Source organism: Neolamprologus brichardi, chromosome 16 (genome assembly GCF_056152115.1).
Source record: "Neolamprologus brichardi isolate AB-2024 chromosome 16, ASM5615211v1, whole genome shotgun sequence".
Classification (NCBI taxonomy): domain Eukaryota; kingdom Metazoa; phylum Chordata; class Actinopteri; order Cichliformes; family Cichlidae; genus Neolamprologus; species Neolamprologus brichardi.
In genome coordinates, this window is record NC_142119.1 from 10,090,523 (window position 1) to 10,109,824 (window position 19,302).

At 40.5% G+C, this 19,302-nt stretch overlaps 1 protein-coding gene and 1 pseudogene across 1 annotated transcript; both read left to right on the forward strand.

Annotated features, from left to right (window-relative positions):
* The first annotated feature begins 5,459 nt into the window (after positions 1-5,459).
* LOC148098156 (olfactory receptor 6N2-like) lies at positions 5,460-6,371 on the forward strand. Its single transcript, XM_087853083.1, has one exon. The coding sequence runs from the start codon at positions 5,460-5,462 to the stop codon at positions 6,369-6,371; it is 912 nt and encodes a 303-aa protein (XP_087709209.1).
* Positions 6,372-16,719: 10,348 nt separating this feature from the next.
* LOC148098157 (uncharacterized) lies at positions 16,720-18,943 on the forward strand (annotated as a pseudogene).
* The last annotated feature ends 359 nt before the right edge of the window (positions 18,944-19,302 follow it).

A 19,302-nucleotide genomic window follows, 5' to 3' on the forward strand; every position in this document is an offset into this window, starting at 1 on the left:
CCTCCACAGCCTCGTTGCTCCACAATTTTTTAGTCTTCGCGACAGGTTTGGAGAGCTTCAGCCTCTATCTGTACGCGGGGATCAGGTGGACCATGACGTGGTCAGAAAGTCCGAGTGAAGCGCGGGAAACCGCGCGATAGGCCCCGCTGATCGTGCTGTAACAGTGGTCCAATGTCCTCTCCTCTCTGGTCGGGCATTTAATATACTGCTTGTATTTGGGAAGCTCTTGGCTCAGATTGGCTTTGTTAAAGTCCCTAAGAGCAATAATGAGAGAGTCTGGGAATGTCCGCTCCATGTGCAGTATCTGGTCCGCGAGTGCGCACTGAGCTGCCTGCACATCCGCATCTGGCGGGATGTAAACAGCGGCCAAGATGAATGAAGCAAACTCCCGCGGAGAATAAAACGGTTTGCAGTGAATGAAAAGGTATTCCAGAGAGGAAGAGCAGTGCTGAGCAATCACTGTTACATCTGTGCACCAGCCACTATTAATGTATAAGCAGACACCTCCACCTGTGGTCTTACCAGAGAGAGAGGCCTGCCGGTCCGCGCGCAGCAGATGAAAACCCTCCAGCTTGTGCACGCAGTCCGGGATGTCCTCACAGAGCCACGACTCCGTAAAACATAAGACACAGGAGGTGGCAAAGTCTCTGTTTGCCACCATATATTAGCTCATCCTAAAAAAAGATAGGATGTGAGCAAAAAAATAGCTGGAAAAGCAATCCACCATCCATCCATCTATTTTCTTCCACTTATTGATGGCAGAGTGATGGGGGCAGCAGCCTAAGAAGAGAAGCCCATACCTTCCTGTCCCCAGCCACCCCCCAGCTTATCCGGGGGAACAGCAAGGCATTCCCTGGACAGCCGAGAAATATAATCTCTCCAGCATGTCTGCCCCAAGGCCTCCTCCCAGTGGGACATGCCTTGAACACCTCACCTAGGAAGCATCTAGGAGGCATCCTTGTCAGATGCCTGAACCACCTCAGTTGGGTCCTTTCGATGTGAAGGAGCAGCGACTCTACTCTTTGGGCTATAATGGTTGTATTGATGTATAGCAACTTGAAATTCTCCCAAAAATGGCACTACAGCATGTAAAAATATAATATAAGCTCTGGCAGACTTGGTTCTATGGTAGGTCTTAAAGGGTTAAAGCAGGAACTTGTCCCTGGCACGGAGTGGGCACTCCAACCTTTCCTGGCTAAGGGCCATGGCCTCAGATTTGGAAGTCTGGAAGGCTGCCAACCATTCCAGTGTGAGCTGGAAGCCATCTCCTGATGAAGCAAGCAGAACCACATCATCTGCAAAAAGCAGAATTGAGATTCTGAGACCACCCAAGTGGGAGCCACTTGGCTATGCCTAGAAATACTGTCCATAAAAATTATGAACAGAAAAGGGGCAAAGGGCAGCCCTGGCGAAGTGCAACACCCAGGAGAAATGAATGCAAGTTATTGCCATCTATGGGGACCAAGCTCTTGCAACAGGTGTATAAGGATCAAATGGCCTGTAGCATTGGGCCAGATACCCCATACTCCCTAAGCACCTCCAACAGTACACCAAAATGCCTTTTCCAAATCCAAAAACACATATAGTCTGGTTGGGCAGATTCCTATGCACCCTCATGTATCCTCGAGAAGTTAAGCTTGTCCAATGTTCCAGGACCTGGAAAAAAACTGCATTGTTTCTCCTGCATTCGAGGTTTGCCTAACAAACTGACTCTCCTTTCCAGCACCCTGGAGTTAGACTAGACTTTCCCAGGGAGGCAGAGAAGTGTGATCCTCCTATAGTTGGAGCATGCCCTCTGGTCCCCCTTCTTGAACATTGGAACCACCATCCCGGTTTGCCAATCCAGAGGCCCCTTGAACCAAGACCGCCCTACAATACTGAGAGCCTTCAGGAACTCAGGGTAACCCCAAGGGGCCTTCCACCAAGGAGTTTTTTTAACTGCCTCCGTGACCTCTTCCCTGGACATAGACGAGTCATCCCCCTTGTACCTAGAGTCTCAGTGGGATTAAGGAGGTCTTCGAAGTACTCCTTCCACCGCCCGACAATATCCTCAGTCGAAGTCAGCACCTCCACCCCGTACCCAGTTTTGCTTCAGCCACTGCCCAAGCCACGTTCCGCTTGGCCCGTCAGTACCTATCAGCTGCCTCTGAAGTCCCACAGGCTAACCAAGCCCAAGAGAACTCCTTCTTCAGCCTCATGGTTCCCTTTACCTCTGGTGCCTGCCATCTGGTTCAGGGGTTACCACCACGACAGGCACCAACCACCTTGTGGTCGCAGCTCAGTACAGCAGCTTCAGTAATGGAGGTGCTGAACATTGTCCATTTGGACTCAATGTCTCCAACCTCCCTAGGAATGCTGTTGAAACTCTGCCAGAGTGAGAGTTGAGGGTCTCTGCCCCTGGCTGCTGCCCAGCACACATTGCACCTGACCCCTACGGCACCTACTGCGCGTGGTGGGACTACAGGAGATGGCACCTCCTGCAGGTGATGAGCTTACAGGCCACCACCCACAGGAGTGGTGCTAAAAAGAAAGCGCTCAAAGAACGCTAAAGGAACATTTTGCTATTTAATTTAATCAAAGATTTTGAAAACAATTTTTGGAAAACATCAAGACTACCGCCAAGGCAAGGTTGATGTTGCACTAGGGATTACCTCTGAGCCACTTTCTTGTTAACAAGAATAGGTAGGTTGGTAAATGGGGGTAGGCAGGATGAACTACAATGTTCGCAAATGACATTGTGATATGTAGTGAGAATAACTGGAAGACAGTCTGGAGAGATGGCGGTATAGACTGGTTAGAAGAGAAATGAAAAAAATAGAAATGAAATGAAAAAGAAAATGAAAAAAGTCAGAATACATGTGTGTAAATAAGAGAGAGAAAGGTGAACATGTAAGAAGTAGAGATCACAAGGATAAATAAGTTAAATACAAGGATCAACCATTCAAAGCAATGGGCACTACCCAAGACAGGTGAGAAGAGAGTGCAGAGTTGATGTATGTTATGGGGACGGTGGCACTGATAAAAAAAGACAGAAGGTGAAATGGTAGAGTTGAAGATGCTAAGATTTCCACTGGGAATGACCAGGAGCAACAAAATTAGAAATGAGTATCTCAGAAGGACAGGTCAAGTTAAGCAGTTCGGAGGCAAAGCTAGAGAGGCAAGATTGAGATGATTTGCACATGTGATGAGGAGGCATAGTGGATATAAAAGGATGGAAAAGGGATGTTGAATGTGGAGCTAACAGCCAGAACACAAAAATGAAGTTCACTGAGAAGGATCTTGGATATAGTGAAGGAGGATATATGGAGGGTTGGTGTGACAGAGGATCTTGCTCAAAATGAAGTGAGGTGGAGACAGATAATCGACACTGGCAGCCCCAAAATGGAGTAGCCCAGAGAAGACAAAGATCCTACGTGATGTAATGTATTTCAAATTATGATTCATCAGTCCATAATTCCTTCTTCCAGTCTTCAGTAGTCCGATTGTGGTGCTTCATGGCCCAGGCAAGCCTCTTTGTCTTATTCTGACGTCTTAGCAATGGCTTTTTGGCTGCAGCTAGTCCTGTCAAACCTGCCGCTCGAAGTCCTCTCTTCACAGTTGAAATGGAGACATGCTTACTATTACAGCTTACTACTAAGCTGTGCTTGAAGCTATTGTCCATTGAACCACTTATCATGCAAGCTGTTAACTCTAGGGAACTTGTCCTCTGATTCAGTTGTGGTTTGGGGTCTGCTTGACCTCTTCCTGTCAGAGTTTGCCCCAATTTCTGAGTGCCTTTTGATGGTGAAGAAAACCGTACTTACTGACACCTCTACTTTCTTTGCAATTTCTTTGTAGGAAAGACCTAAGTTTTTAAGTGTTATGCTGGTCTGTCTCTCTTCCACCGTTAATTGCCTTTTTCTCACCTTTTTTGTGCAACACACTACTTTCTGCAGCACAGGATTTTTGGGAAACCCTACCTTTTTTTTAACCTCTTGGAGTTCATCACTTACCTTTGTATCATTTCAAGCTATTTATTGGACTTGAAAGACTTGAATTGGAATAAATAATTGGAAAAATTGGTGTGTTCTAAAAAGAACCCTCTCTGTTCTATCAATTTGTCAAATAATTTTATTCTCTAAAGTAAATTTGTGTAAATTATGGAATTGTTACGGTGGCCCTGAGAGGCCAAACGGACTGCAACTTAAGAAAACACCAGCAATAAGAAAAACGCTGCAAAAGCACACAAAACACAATGGAAATAGGAAGAAAGAAAACAGAAATAGGAAAAATACAACGGAAATAGGAAAAAAGAAAACAGAAACAGAAATTATCTTAAAGTGCATTAACTATTTTGTCTCCCCACATTGCATTGCAGTGTGCATGATGTCAATCTACATTAAATTGTCTTAGCCTGAACAGAATTACATATTTAAATATAGAACTATATTTGCTGTTATTTCTGCCGGTCAACTAATTTTTTCTTCTTTTAAATTTGTTTTTCAATTAATACCCACGTATGTATGTATTAAAGTCAAGTCCTACCTGTGCAGGAACGATCTAGAAAGGGTGGTCCATGCTTTTATTACATCACGGCTGGACTACTGTAACTCCCTTTATGCTGGTTTAGATCGTTCCTGTCTGCATCGCCTCCAACTGGTGCAGAACGCTGCTGCTCGCATGCTGACCGGTTCCAAAAAGAGAGACCACATCACTCCGGTCCTCTGCTCTCTCCACTGGCTCCCAGTTGCTTTTAGGATTGATTTTAAAATTTTACTGCTGGTTTTTAAGGTTCTTAACGGTACTGCACCTCCTTACCTGGCAGAGCTTCTTAGCATTTACCGCCCCAGGAGATCTTTGAGGTCAGCAGACCTGATGCTTTTAGATGTTCCCAGGTACAGATTAAAGACTAGGGGAGAGAGGGCTTTTGCTGTGGCTGCACCCAGACTGTGGAACAGTTTACCTCCTCACATCAGATTCTCCACAAGCCTAGGAACTTTTAAAACTGCTCTTAAAACTCACCTCTTCTCATTGGCTTTTAGCAAGGTTTAACTTACTGTTTTAATCAGTGAGGTGTTTTATGTACTTGTGTTTTATTGTATTTTATATTTGTATTTTATTGTACAGCACTTTGGTCAGCCTTGGTTGTTTTTAAATGTGCTTTATAAATAAACTTGACTTGACTTGACTTGACTCTTAAAGGAGGAGGAGCCGGAAAATGTACCCGTGTAAGTAAGGGCTAACCACTGTCGGTTTATATCTCCAGAGGTTGAACATGGTAATAGGTCTTTGTGGAGAGTTGAATGAGATATATGGAGCTTGAAGTTTCATTTCATCATATATTTGGTCTGACTTGAACAGTTGAGATTCTAAAGATGAACACACACCAAGTTTAGGTATCTATGAATAATAATATTTTATATGTACTACTTTTAAACATTCTGCCTGTTTAAAATTTTAGTTTATAATATCTGATTTTCATGAATGCTGAAATGAATATAACATATATAACTTTTGGTGGTCATGTGGAAGTGGAGAAATACAGATATATTTATTTTGTAATTATGTTTATGGTATACGTTCTAATAATTTGCAGCAATTCCACTATTGTGTGGGTCATCATAGTTCAAAAAAGCCTTCATGAGCCTATGTACATTTTCATTGCTGCTTTGTTAGTGAACTCTATTCTTTTGAGCACTGTGATCTACCCAAAGCTTTTGATTGACTTCTTATCTGAAAAACAGATTATTTTGTATCACGCCTGTCTTTTTCAACTATTCATGTTTTATGTTTTAAGCAGCTCAGAATTCTTACTGCTGTCAGCCATGGCTTATGACAGATATGTGTCTATATGCAAACCTCTGCAATATCCAACTATCATGAGAAGAACAAGAGTCAGTATTTTCCTGATTTTGTGCTGGTTTTTACCTGCTATTCAGGTTGCAGTGCCAATAGCAGGAAATGCAAATACACCACTCTGTAACTTTACTTTGAAAGGTATATTTTGTAACAATTCTGTAAACCATCTTTATTGTGTAACTTCAAAAGAACTATCTATATATGGTATGGTTGTTCTATTTAATGTTGCACTTTTCCCCATGCTTTTTATACTTTTTACATACATAAAGATAATTATAGTTGCCTGTCAGAGTTGTGGAAATGTCAGAAAAAAAGCTGCACAAACCTGTTTGCCTCATGTGCTAGTTCTAATTAACTATTCTTGTTTGGCTACTTATGATATGGTTATAGTTAGACTGGAATCAGAGTTTCCTAAAACTGCACGTTTTATAATGACACTGCAATTTGTAACATATAACCCTCTTTGCAATCCAATAATATATGGACTAAAAATGAAAGAAATCTCTAAAAACCTCAAAAGGTTGTTCTCTTGAACTAAAGTAAACTATTGTAGACTTTTATAGTCTTTTGTTAAAAATTTTTTTAGTGTTTATTTAAGAGGTGTTAAATGATATCTGATCTTTGGTAGGTCTTTAATAAGACCTATCATTTCTGAGACATATTCTTTTCAGTGTAAAAACTGATAAATGTCTCCAGCTATTCAAAGCATGTGATTCTGTTCAGTAATTTTTGGATTATTCATTAAAAAATATTACTATCATTACGCCTATTCATAATATTGTTTCTTAATATACAGTTTAAGGACATTTGAAATGATTGATTGAATGAAAACCAAAAATGTATAGTTTTTCTCTTTTGTATTATAATATCACAGATTTCTGTGGTCATAGTGTGAGATTCAAAAACTGGGCCTTTTCCTTGTGCAACAGAGAGCGGATCATTATTTAAAATTCTAAATGAAAGTAAGAAAATAGCAAGATCCTACCTGTCTGATATCACTTTTCTAATATAGATTTCTGAATAAAGAAGTGTGTTAATAATTTTATACTGTGATTTCATATTTATTGGTTCTCACAATCACAGCTTGTGGGGTTAGGTTAATTGGATAATCCAAATTGTCACTAGGTATGAATGTGAGTGTGAATGGTTGTCTGTCCCTGTGTGTTAGCCCTCCGACAGACTGGCGACCTGTCAAGGGTGTACCCTGCCTCTCGCCCTATGACAGCTGGGATAGGTTCCAGCGCCCCCCGCGACCCTGAAAAAGGATAAGCGGAAGTGAATGGATGGATGGATGGATGGTTCTCACAATCAAATCCAAAAGCTGAGACTATATGGAGGAAGTAGTTTGACATGAGGACGAGTACATAAGGAAGCGAGAGAATTAACATTCTGAGGTTTTTGTATCTGTATTGCAGCCCTCTGTAAATGAAATAGGGTTCAGAATGCATATTGAAAACATATGGACTGACAACTTCACATCACCAAAAAATTGTAGGTCTGAGTAAAGTATATATTTTCTGTTTGATTTATATGTAGGTTTATGTGATTCTGAATTTCATTATGTGGTGTGACTATTGCAAAATGAGCAGTTTTTTTATGGAGATATAATGGTCAAATCTTGTAACTCTTCAGAGTAGTTTAAAGGATTTTGTTTTAATTGCCTCACATGAAAGTAAACATTTGAATTAAATACATTTTATAATATAACCAGTAAATATATTTTAATGAATTTATAAATTCACATAATCAAATACAGGAAAAAACAGTCTAAAAATTATTATAATAAAAATGTTTCTAAATGAATGTTAGATATATTCCAGTATTACACTATTAATCGGTTGTGTACCACAGACCTCTAAGCTGGAAGTAGTACTTAGAAGACCATCTCTTCACTTAGATGTTTTAGCTAATAATAGACTAATAGGCAACCTTACTGTTATCTCAAAAATTGTCGTAATTGTAAAAAATAGATGTAAAACATGTAACTGTTCATCGTCAGAGAAATTGTTTATTTGAACAGTTTCAGTCATGTTTCAGAGCTCATCACAAGACAGAAACAGCTTTGGTGAAGGTTACAAATTATTTTCTAATGGCCTCTGACAGTCAACTCATCTCTGTGGTTGTCCTGCTTTACCTCACTGCAGTAAATTTAAATTTCACACACTAAGGTTATCACTCATAAATGAGGAGCAGGAATCATCATTACTCATCACCAAATAACTTTCCAATATTAAATGGACGCTCTTTTGATCAGTGCTCTTTTAATGTAATTGGTCTACAACTAGTTTCATTTTTTATTTTTTTCCGCTGATGAATTGATGATTTTTTAGATTTATTCCTGTAGGGCTGTAAAATTTCGGAAGCCAAACAAAGGTTATAAAGGTTATATATCCTTATGTAAGGTTATATTGTGTGCGCTTGTGTTTTTTTTTAATGTGTGTGTGTGTGTGTGTGTGTGTGTGTGTGTGTGTGTGTGTGTGTGGTCTTAGAAGAAAAAAGTAAGTTCCGACTGTATGTTTATGCAATTTTACTTCAGGATTAGGTGACAGAAATTAAGTTGACAGTCCATAGGTGATATAAGGTTACTGTAATGAGTATCATTAGTGAGCTTGCATCACACCTGCACTGTGTAAAACAACAGGCCAAGCCTCAGAGGAGTGGCCTGACTACAGCCAGTCTCTAAACAACTAATTATCTCACAGTAGCTACTATGAAGGACTTTTGGGATGTTTTCCCATGTATCACTGTCATTAGCAGGATCCGTGAACCTGATCTAATGTAGTATATCACAACAAACATCCAGTACCTTTGGGTCTTCACACCAGAGAGAAGAGAGAGACGGAGAGAATTTATTATTTCAATGGCCTCAACAATCTGTCACTAAGTTGTAACTATCACAGACGTAACTGTCAAAAGGATAAAGTGGTCAACAAGTCATTTTGTCTTTTGGCCTAAGAGAGCAATTAAACTTCAGCTTGGGTACCCTTCAACAACAACAATACAATTAGTGTCTATAATATCTGTTTACTTTGACTATGTGGCTCAGTAAAACAAGTACTTATAAAAAAGTATAAAAAGTTTAACTAATCAAGTAAATCTTACTGCTGTCATCATTGGTCATATAATGTCATTAAATATTATGACAATATTATAAACCTAAAAACCTAAAACAAGCAGTGGAAAGGAGCAGAATTTAAAACCATTGCGTATATTTTTATTGCTAGAGGAAAAGTGGCCTAACTGCATAATTTTGCACTGAGGCAGCAAACCAAAACATGCTGTTTTGGTAAATCTGTCTATAAACAACTGAAAATAATTCATCAGATATTATTCTACATGCACATATTTTTTTTTTAAAATACAGTTAATTCAATTTAAACATGAATAAAAATGGTTTTAGTCTTAGCAGTAGCTAGCACTGTGCCATGTGCAGATTTGGCACATGAAAGAATTGCCCCAGGTCAAAGGTCAAATCATCTGCTACTCCTCATTTTAATCAACACTGAGGTATTTTGTGTCACAAAATAAGTAAATACTTAATAAAGGGACAGTGTAATAACCAAAAATTTGGTTTGCTGCCTAAGAGCAACACCATGCAGTTGACTGTGGAGAATTTGGTAGTGACAAAACTTCATGACTGGACGTGTTGCGCAGGTGTCATTCTATCAGCCATGTTGGCATTCCATGAGCTCCTGATATTGCCCGTGCCTGGGTGTTTGATTTTATACACCTGTGGACATGGAAGTGACTGGAACACCTGAATTCAATGATATGGATGGGTGAGATAATTATTTTGGCAATATAGTGTTAACACTACTGAAAAAAAAAGACAAAGGAAAAGAAATTATGCTGGATCTCTGTACTGATATGGACTGGGTAATGTTTTAGGAAAAGAACACATTTGGTGGAAATGAAAATTATCAATATACAAAGGGCTGAACGCAGACTAATCCATTTTGTCCATTTTTAAAAGTTCATTGGAACATTGTAGTAACTCAGGCATGTATACAACTACCACTTGCATGCATGCCTGATAATGTTGACATATACACATAATGAGACGAGGTTTGGTGTCCTGTGGGAAGGAGGTGAGATCTCCTTCCATATCTCACCAGGCCAAACGCCTCTCACACGCCTGGACAGTCTAAGGTTCAACCTGGTGGCATGGGAAGGACTGAAACATAATCTCCCAGAGAGAGGCCTACTGGATTTAGGTCATGTGAGCGAGGGGGACAGCCAGTAATATCAATTCCTTTATTGTCGTGGAACTGCATGAATACCCTCGCCACATGAGGCCAGACACTGTTGTTCACCCATAGGAACCCAGGATCCACTGCAACAGTGTAGGGTTTGACAATGGGTCCCAGGATTTGATCCCAAAACCTAATGTTAGTTGGTGTGCTGTTGCCAAACCTGTAAAGGTCAGTGAGTACCTCTGTGTATTTACTTCCCCAGACTATCACTGACCCACCACAAAAACAGTCATGCTGAACGATGTTACAGGCAGCATAACATTCTCTATGGTTTTTCCAGAACCTTGCGTGCCTGTCATACGTACTTAAGGTGAACCTGCTCTCATCTGTGAAAAGTCCAGGGCTTTTGTCTCATTGTTGCACTTCTAGTATAACTGCTGACAGTATTAACATCAAAGAAGCAGAAATTGATTAACAACCTCCTCTGCTACTTAACTGACTAGATCAATATACAAAAAAATTAAATGACTTGATATTTTACTCTGATTAAAAAGTATTTCAGAAATTGATCAGTCTATTATATATTATACTTATTACTCTATTACAATGTATTAGAATATAATTATAATGTACTCTTCATAAGCAGATGAGGTCACAATTATTTGTCTCCATTTTAAAGTTAAGGTTTTATAAATTTTCCTAGTGCTTTTTTAAAAGAGCAAACATTTTTCAAAGAAACATTTGAAAGTTTTCTTTAGAAAGCACAAATTATTATTTTTATTCGTGCACAATAACAGAATTATTTCAGACCAGCATGCGGACCGATAAAAACTCGCTGATGAGACATTGTGAAGCCAGTCTGACGTATGCTAAACACAACCTGGAGAAAAAATATTCATACTGGAGAGGTGTACAACCCAAAAAGAACACCATCCCCACACTAAAAAAGTGGAGTGAGTATTATGCTGTTTGGTTGATTCAGTGCATCTGGAACTGGGAATCTCATCAAGGTGGAACTAATCATGAAGAAAGAAAGAAATGTGAAAATCTTGAGCAGGCGACAGCTGGGTCGTCGCATTGTCTTCCAACATGAAACAACCCAAACATACATCATCCTGGTGAGTTACTACCTGAATGATGAATGCTTTAGCATTCAGGTATTGAATTGACTGGCACTGACTGACTGCAGAAATCCCTGAGTTGAATCCCATTGAAAATCTGTGGGATGATCCAAAGGGCTAATGTTGCTTACCCTAGCAGTTTCTGAGTTTTGTGAAATATTTTATGTCTGCATGCCAAGTAAAATAATGTAAGCATCCAAAATAAAATAATGACATCTAGAAGAGTTATGTTAAATATTCCCTGGTCTGTTTAGCAGCACTTGGTGTTACAAATACACTCAAGAGGGATTATCAGGAGCTGGTCGTGAGGTGTTAATCGCTTCTCATTACCCCATGCGTATACTACACGATGCAGAACACACGATTAAGGCAAAACTTGGGGCGTTCCCCAAAATAGTCGAACGAGTGAAAAATCGTCTCAAAATGGGGCAGAAAAATCGCACAGTGTATGCCCAGCTTTAGTGGTAGGTTGGTAGCTCAATACTTAGCTGCTCCAGTCAACATGCCAAAGCATTCATGGGCAAGAAAGGGAAACTTGATTAGATTTTACATGATGAATTTGTGAGTATGTCAGACAGAAAACAGATGTTAAAAAAAAGTACCTTTATGAATGTGTGTTTGTGAGATGTGGTTTGCTAAGTAAGAACCATTCCATTTACATGCAGGTGACCACAATGCATTAAGACTGGAAACATGCACTGTCAGTTAGCTACATTTAAAAAGTACCAACAACTCAAAGTTTAAATATTATACCAGTCTTTTGTCACCACCCAGTGACAAAAGACTGGGTGGTGCTATATGTCCACTCTTTATGTCAAATGCACATTTTTGTAAAATATTTAAATACTTTTGTAATAACCCTAAAATTAACCAGTGAAAGAGTGCAAAAGCTATGCTATTCTGCACATATGCTGTAGCTGTTTTACTGAGAAAATTAAAGACAAAAAAAATCAAAAGAGATCATACAATCATGTAACTGGTATTTTCTGTAAAGTAATTAACCATGACACAGAGTAACCAAAGAGGGTAATATATATTTTAAATATACACAGGCTTTAAACAGAGTAAAATATTATTTTAATTCACTGAAGTTTGAAAGTGTTTTTATGGTCTTTTTTGATTGCCTGATTGAAGGACATTGTGATATAGTCTGGCCTGCTGAAACTGAAATAAAGGAATGTTTTTATTTACCTTCCTGATGTGTAAAAATCTTAAACTGACCTGCTGTGCTGTGTTGTGTGATTCAGGTCTTTGGGGCATATTGAGCCGAAAGGTAAACTGCAGATACAGCTGAATACCTTAAGATCTTTCAGACTTCCAGAACTCATGTAGAGGGTTTTAAAAGCAGAAACGGATGTATGACAGCACTTCAGAAAACTCTGCTCATACTGATGTGACAATAACTTTAATTTGTATTTTCTGTTAACATCACTAGGGCAATTGGATGGTCTCCATCAGTGACATCTGCCAGGACTTCTGCTTCTACCTCACCTGCTTTTTCCCGACTCCATACTTGACAATGAAAGTCGAATGCTGTGTTGAGCTTCTTTGTTAAATCGGTTCATGGTTAATACAGCATCTTTCTACTCGTGGTGCTCATGGTCTAAATTAAGCGTGTGTATTGTTTTTACTCACTTGTCAAATTGAGATGCAGTTTTATTGGTAAGTAGATTTTGGTATCATTATTTAAGTCCCTTACCTCTCATTACATCTGAGAGAGTTTTAAAACAACTTAACATCATAACAGCTATACTTAATATCTAGCTTTTTTTGGAGATTATGTATCGGAATTTCAGGAGCGGGACCACACCTCCAAACATGCTCCTTCCGGCTGTCATCTATTTAGGTTCCCCCGTTCTGCAAGCTGATCATTCTCGTTTACGTGCCCCACCCTCCCTCCCTCCTTGTTCTCAATTCTTTAACTTCTTCATTTCTATTTAGTACACGGGGATCTGCCAGGCCCGGGAGCCATTGCCAGTCCCCTTCCCCAAACCGCAGCTGAATTCATGTCAAAGCATTCACTTTTACCTACTAAAATGCTGTGAAACATAAATTGAGGATGTGGGTAGTGAAATGTTAAAGTGATATGAGTGCTACAACAGTGTCTATCTTCATGTGCTTTTGCTAATAGTAGATCATCTTTTTAATCAAAAATACATAGTATAAGTCTAATTATTATGTTGAATAAGAAATGCAGAGTAAATTAAATTATTCTAATGTCTAGATTTTATGTGTGTATACATGATTCAACTTCCACCTTGGCTGATAAGTGTCATGATGAGCTACCTGTGTTTTTCCACTGTTTCCCAGTGTATCCACCTCTGGGTGGAGCCCTCATCAGTCCACCTGCTCAGCTCACCCGATAGAGATCGAGGACAATCAGCACAGTAGTATTTAGGACCAAGTCTTCTCCACCAGTTCGTCAGCTAACCTCACATTAGTAACAGGCTGCCTTTGCTTCATGCTCTTTGTTTCTGTGTTGTGCCTCTAGTCATCTCTTGAAACCATCATCACACTTAGCTAAGGCTTGCATTCTAAAGATGTTGGTCACTACGTTAAGACTCTCAATTCTTTACACCTGTCTGCCCCCTGCCCTTGCACTTCTCTGGATAAACCAGGTTGGACTCTCTTCAATCACCCACCTTCCAGGATGCTGACTTGGCCATTACCTCTCCACCCTGACCGACACACACTCCACCTGCCAAGTAAGATGCAAACACACAGTTGCATTCTGTGTAGCAGTATTTGGGTGGAGTTACTTGGGTCGAATTCTTGCCCACACACCAAACTGACGTACCTGTGATCACACCCACCTACACTTTTTATACATTCCCTTTCTGCTCCAGTTTTAATGATTGTTGTTGTTGATTTTACTGTGACTGACTGATCATTAAATTAAGATAAATGCACTCATATCACTATATTTACAAATACTGGAAGTCGCCAGTACTACCCCTTAGCCTCCTAGTAGATGTACCTATAGTATACATGATGGAGTATGGTCTGTGGCTTAGCTGCAGGGTAGGGGTGATGCAGTGCATTCAGGCAGCAGTGCCAGGGGTAGATCATCTTTGGATCATGCCCCCCTGTAATTGTGCCAGGATCTGGAGAAGGAGGAAGCTGAGGTTGGAGAGCTGCGTGTGGTGACACAGAATGCTGAAATTAAATAAATTACCGAACACTGAAATACTATGGGTGGGTGCATTGTGCTGGGCAGAATGAACACCAGTTTGCGTTACAGGATAAATTTGAAAAAAAAACAAACAAAAAAAACATGAATTCTGACCTTGAGGGCAAGGGTCACATAGATTCAAACTTGTCTGAGACTTTTAAAGTCATTTGTATGTTCTTATCTTATTGTGATTATAAGACTTTTAGAAAACTTGATCCTGACTTTGTGCTCCCTCATGTCAAGGCCACTGAAATTCAAACATGTGCAAGATTTTTAGTAAATACTTAATGCACCAATGGTAAAAAATTGAAAATTATAGGTGACTTTTTTCTTTGTCTGTTCTCAAGGTGTTCAGAAAGAAACTTTTATTCACGCCTTTAAGACAAATGACCTGTAATGACATCCACACAGATCTTTATGCCTGCATATATCCCCCTGTTATTACAGCCATCTCTTAGTTAGTTGCTCTTCATTGAGCCAAGCTGCAAGGCACGGAAATCTTGTGTTTAACATTGTTCCTCTCCTTCAGGGAATACAAGTTATAGATATAACTGTTTGTTCCCTTTCAGATGATTCACTCGGTGCAACACATATATATATGGGACATATATACACATCCCATAGAGCAACCACCAAACTGAAGTTGGACCACCAGCACCTTAGAGTGTGGTAGAACCAGCAGAGAGGACAGCATGAGTTGTAACGTCCAAACAATAGAGCTGAACAAAAATGTACGGTCATGTCCAACTGCAGCAGAAATATCACCTATGGGGACCCATTTAATAAGAGTTCATGAGTAGGGATGGGTATCGTTTAGGTTTTATCCGATACCGGTGAAACGGTGCCGGTGCTTAAACGGTTCTCAAACCGGTGTTAAAGAATGGAGAACACAAAATTGGTCCAAAAACCTCTCATGTTCAGCTGTTTTTTTGTAAAAAGACAACAATGTTAGCCTTTTCTGCAGCTATGGGGCATATATGGTATCATTCTTGGCTGGAAGCAGTGCTTAAACAATTGAAAAAACACAAACTTTGTCCAAAAACCTCTCATGTTTAACTGTTTTCCACTTTTTCTTTGGTCATTTTAGCCTTTTTGGCCAGGGTGAAGGGAGTATCTGCCATCAAACAAGAAGACAGCCTCATGTAACTACGACAGTGTTTGCTAGTTCACCTTACATGTATTAATTTAATAACGTGGTTAGCTTACTCAACGTAAATTACACACGAACAACATTAAGCTACTCACGCAGAGAAGAACGGCTGCTGCTGCCATCATCATCCGTCATCATTTCTGCTACACTGGCAGGGCTAGGGGCCAGGACTCTACTCTTCGGGTTTTTGGGGGATGTTGCAAACTGCAGGTCCGATAACAGGCACCACACCCGCAGTAGATGTGCACGGTGGGAGGTCTCGCAGGAAGCTATCAAATACGGCGCATTTCTCGGCTTTTTAAAAAAACGCTATGCGTCGCCAGGTGTTTCATCGGATTTGAGGTGTTACCTCCTTTGCACAGTATCACAGTATCAGCTTAAAGCACTTGTTGCAGGCTGCTGAGTTTGCATATTTTGCTGTGAAGTACAGCCAGACTTTTGACCGCTTCGCCTTGGGCATTTTTAATCTGTAGCTCTGCTCTAAAAGAATGTACATACCTGGGCCTGCCTACTATCCTCGGAAACGTAAAATGATTGGCTAGAATCTAAAGTGTATCACAGCTCAGGAAAAAAAAAAGCACCGAAATAAAGCACCGAAAGGTGCGCTGCTTTTCGGTCTGGTTACTACCGTTTATGTCAGAACCGGTGCCATCATGGCACCGGATACCGGTACCCACCCCTATTCATGAGGTTGCCATTCCTCTGGTGAAATTAATTCTCACCCCCTGGGGCAAAGCAAGACCCCTGGTGCTGTACGCCAGTGAGATAGCTTCTATAATCCTGTTTAGACAGAGCTTTACCTCTGGCTGGATTAGCGAAGCAGACAAACAACTTGTTGTGCAACTACAACTACGGTAAGTACGGTAATTACGGTAACTACGTAACTACGGTGAGCACACACATTCTGTGTGTGCTCACCGTAGTTACGTAGAACACAGAGAATGCATCCTCCTCTCCTCCACACAACACTCGAAAGGAGGGGAGCAAAAGCTCAGCAGCTCAAATTCCACCACTGCAGGAATGACTTTGGGTAAATAAGCAGTACTTGGGCGAAATACTAATCTCGGGCCATCATGAGAAAACTGCTGGCGGGATGCATGGACAGAGCATGAAAGTCACCCGCTTTCTTTGCAGTAGCCAAAGTGAGAAGCAATGCAGTCTTATATCAAAGAAATTTCATATCCACATACTTAACAGTTGGGGCCGAACCCTTAGCTATCAAATGTGGCCTCTCAGCAGGTAAACATGAAGGCACCACAGATCTGTGCATGGATGAATCACTTCTCCTGCTACCTGAAGAGGGAGGCAAAAAGATCCCAAATCTGGGCCACTATCAAAGGGTGCAAGTTCCATTCCCTCTACTCCCAGGTTCAGATGGCCCAGAGCATGGGTGACTCTTAGAGACACAGCTTGTGCTGCGCTGTGGTCCAGGTCCCTCTCACTTATGTACAAACGAATAGAGCTCCCCACCCTCTTAGGGAAGCATCTGTGGACACCACCTTGTGAAACAACACCCTCCCAATCCAAGAGCCCTGGTGAAATGCGGCCACTTTGTTCTATGACAAATGTGTGCAACTGTAAAACGAGCATATTTCCTAAACGAGGAAAGAAATCTGCTGACTCTGTTAACATGGTCACACTGTGCAACAAACTGCACTCAGTTTGTGTGTTTTCTGATGTTTGCGCATTTTCCAGCTCATCGCAACCCCTGAGTATAAACGCTACATGTAGAAAGTAAAAGTAATACGTTTACAGAAAAACTAGTGAAGTATGGATACCTGAATATTCTATTTAAATAAAGTAACAAATTATTATACTTTGTAAGGAAGTATTTGTATTTTATGTCCCACCTCTGCTAAATACTGCAACAGGAGGTCAGAGGTCAAGTTTCCTGAACATCTTGTGAATGCCAGACGAAAGAAGTTACCTAGGATTTTCAAATCAATACCACAGGTGCATCTACTAAAAATTTCTGACATGTTCCAATGTTTGAGAATGAGGCAATGTAGAATGCTCTAATTGATAGCTTAGTCTCAGATGAATTCAAATCCCGCTGACCTTAACTTCAACGTCAAAGGTCAAGTTTTTACAAGGATCACCTTGGATTTTCACAATTATGCTAAAAGTGCATCTATTAGGAGGTTGAGAGCTAGCACTGCTGACTGTCGGTATTTTTAAATATAGTGATATGATTGCATTTCCCTCAATTTAACAAGTCACAGTAAAATCACCAGCAGTAATCACTAAAATTGGAGCATCAAGGATACGTAAAAAGTGCCGGGAGGTGTAATCACAGTCACAAAGATTTGATGCGTGGGAAGGAATTCAACCCAGTAACTTTATCCCCAAATCGACAGCCTTGTAATCCGTAAGAGAGCAACCTTCACAAGCACAAAATGATGGCTTGACTTTTGTACAGTGGAAGAAAGTGGAGCCTTATTGTGGACAGTGGAGAGAGAGAGGGGAATATATTCAGCAAAGGGACACGGGTCAGACTCAGACCTGGACTGCTTTCTGGCCATGTATATATGGTGACTAGATCACCTACTGAGCTAAGCTGGTGCTTTATGTTCTTCTACACATAGTACAGGTCAGCTGTTACACACGGTTTTCATGTTCATTCATGGTCATTACTAAAATGAAATTAGTGCATTGTCAATGGATCACAAGCAGAACTTTCTTTCTCCATCTCTGCATTTTTTCGGTTGTGGCATCTTGATAATCTAGTGATTACCAAAAAGGCAGTACGATTCCAAACACACACAAATAAAATATTATGCTATCATTCTTCACATTTTCTTGAAATGTCTACCATAGCAATGTCTGTGCGTTTTGTTTTTGTTTTTTTTGTCTTATTGCTTATTGTAAGTTTACATTTACAAGTACAGAGACACCTGTAAAGATGCCCCTGAGACAATCCAGCACATAACAGCAGGGTGCAAGATGCTAGCAGGCAGGGCATATATGGACCGCCATAACAAAGTGGCTGGCATAGTAAACAGAAACATCTGTGCCGAATATGACGTTGAAGTCCCGAGGTCAAAATGTGAGACGCCCCCTGGGGTGTTGGAGAATGACCAAGCTAAGATCCTGTGGGATTTCCAGATACAAACGGACAAAATGGTGATGGCTAACCAACCAGACATAGAGGTGGTAGAAAAGCAGAAGAAAACGGGCGTAGTGATAGTTGTAATGATACCAAATGACAGCAACGTTAGGAAAAAGGAACACAAGAAGCTTGAGAAGTGCCAAGGGCTCAGAGAGTTTAAGAAGATGTGGAGGGTGAATGTAACAGTAGTCCCAGTAGTAATCAGAGCACTCAATGCAGTGACTCCCAAGCTAGGCGAGCGGCTCTAGCAGATCCTGGGAACATCATCTGAGATCTCTGTCAGATGCTGTTCCTAGGACCGCACTTCTAGGAACAGCAAAGATATTGTGCAGGACCCTGAAGCTTCCAGGCCTCTTGTAGAGGACCCAAGTTTGAAGGGGGCCACCTATAGTTAGGAAACTTCCCTTTTTGTTTATCTGTGTTATCTTTGTCTAATATTAACATTTGGTTTGATGACCTGAAATATTTAGGTGTGACAAACATACAAAAAATGGGAAATCATGAAGGGCCAAACACTTTTTACACCACTATAGTTGCCTGCAAATAGACTTACTGATTCTAATCTCCTAAGTCCTGCCATTTTCCATTGTGCAGTCTGCTCTCCTTGCCTGTTTCCTAGTTAACTTTCAAAACTTTTTGCTTGCCCATCTGAACTTTGTCCTGTGTTCCTATAAGGAGTTCAGAATTGACAGGCGGTCGCTCACTTCCCTAGAATCGTC

Excerpts from the sequence above, each read along its gene's own strand:
- LOC148098156 (XM_087853083.1), top strand. The coding sequence starts at position 5,460 with ATGAATGCTGAAATGAATATAACATATATAACTTTTGGTGGTCATGTG.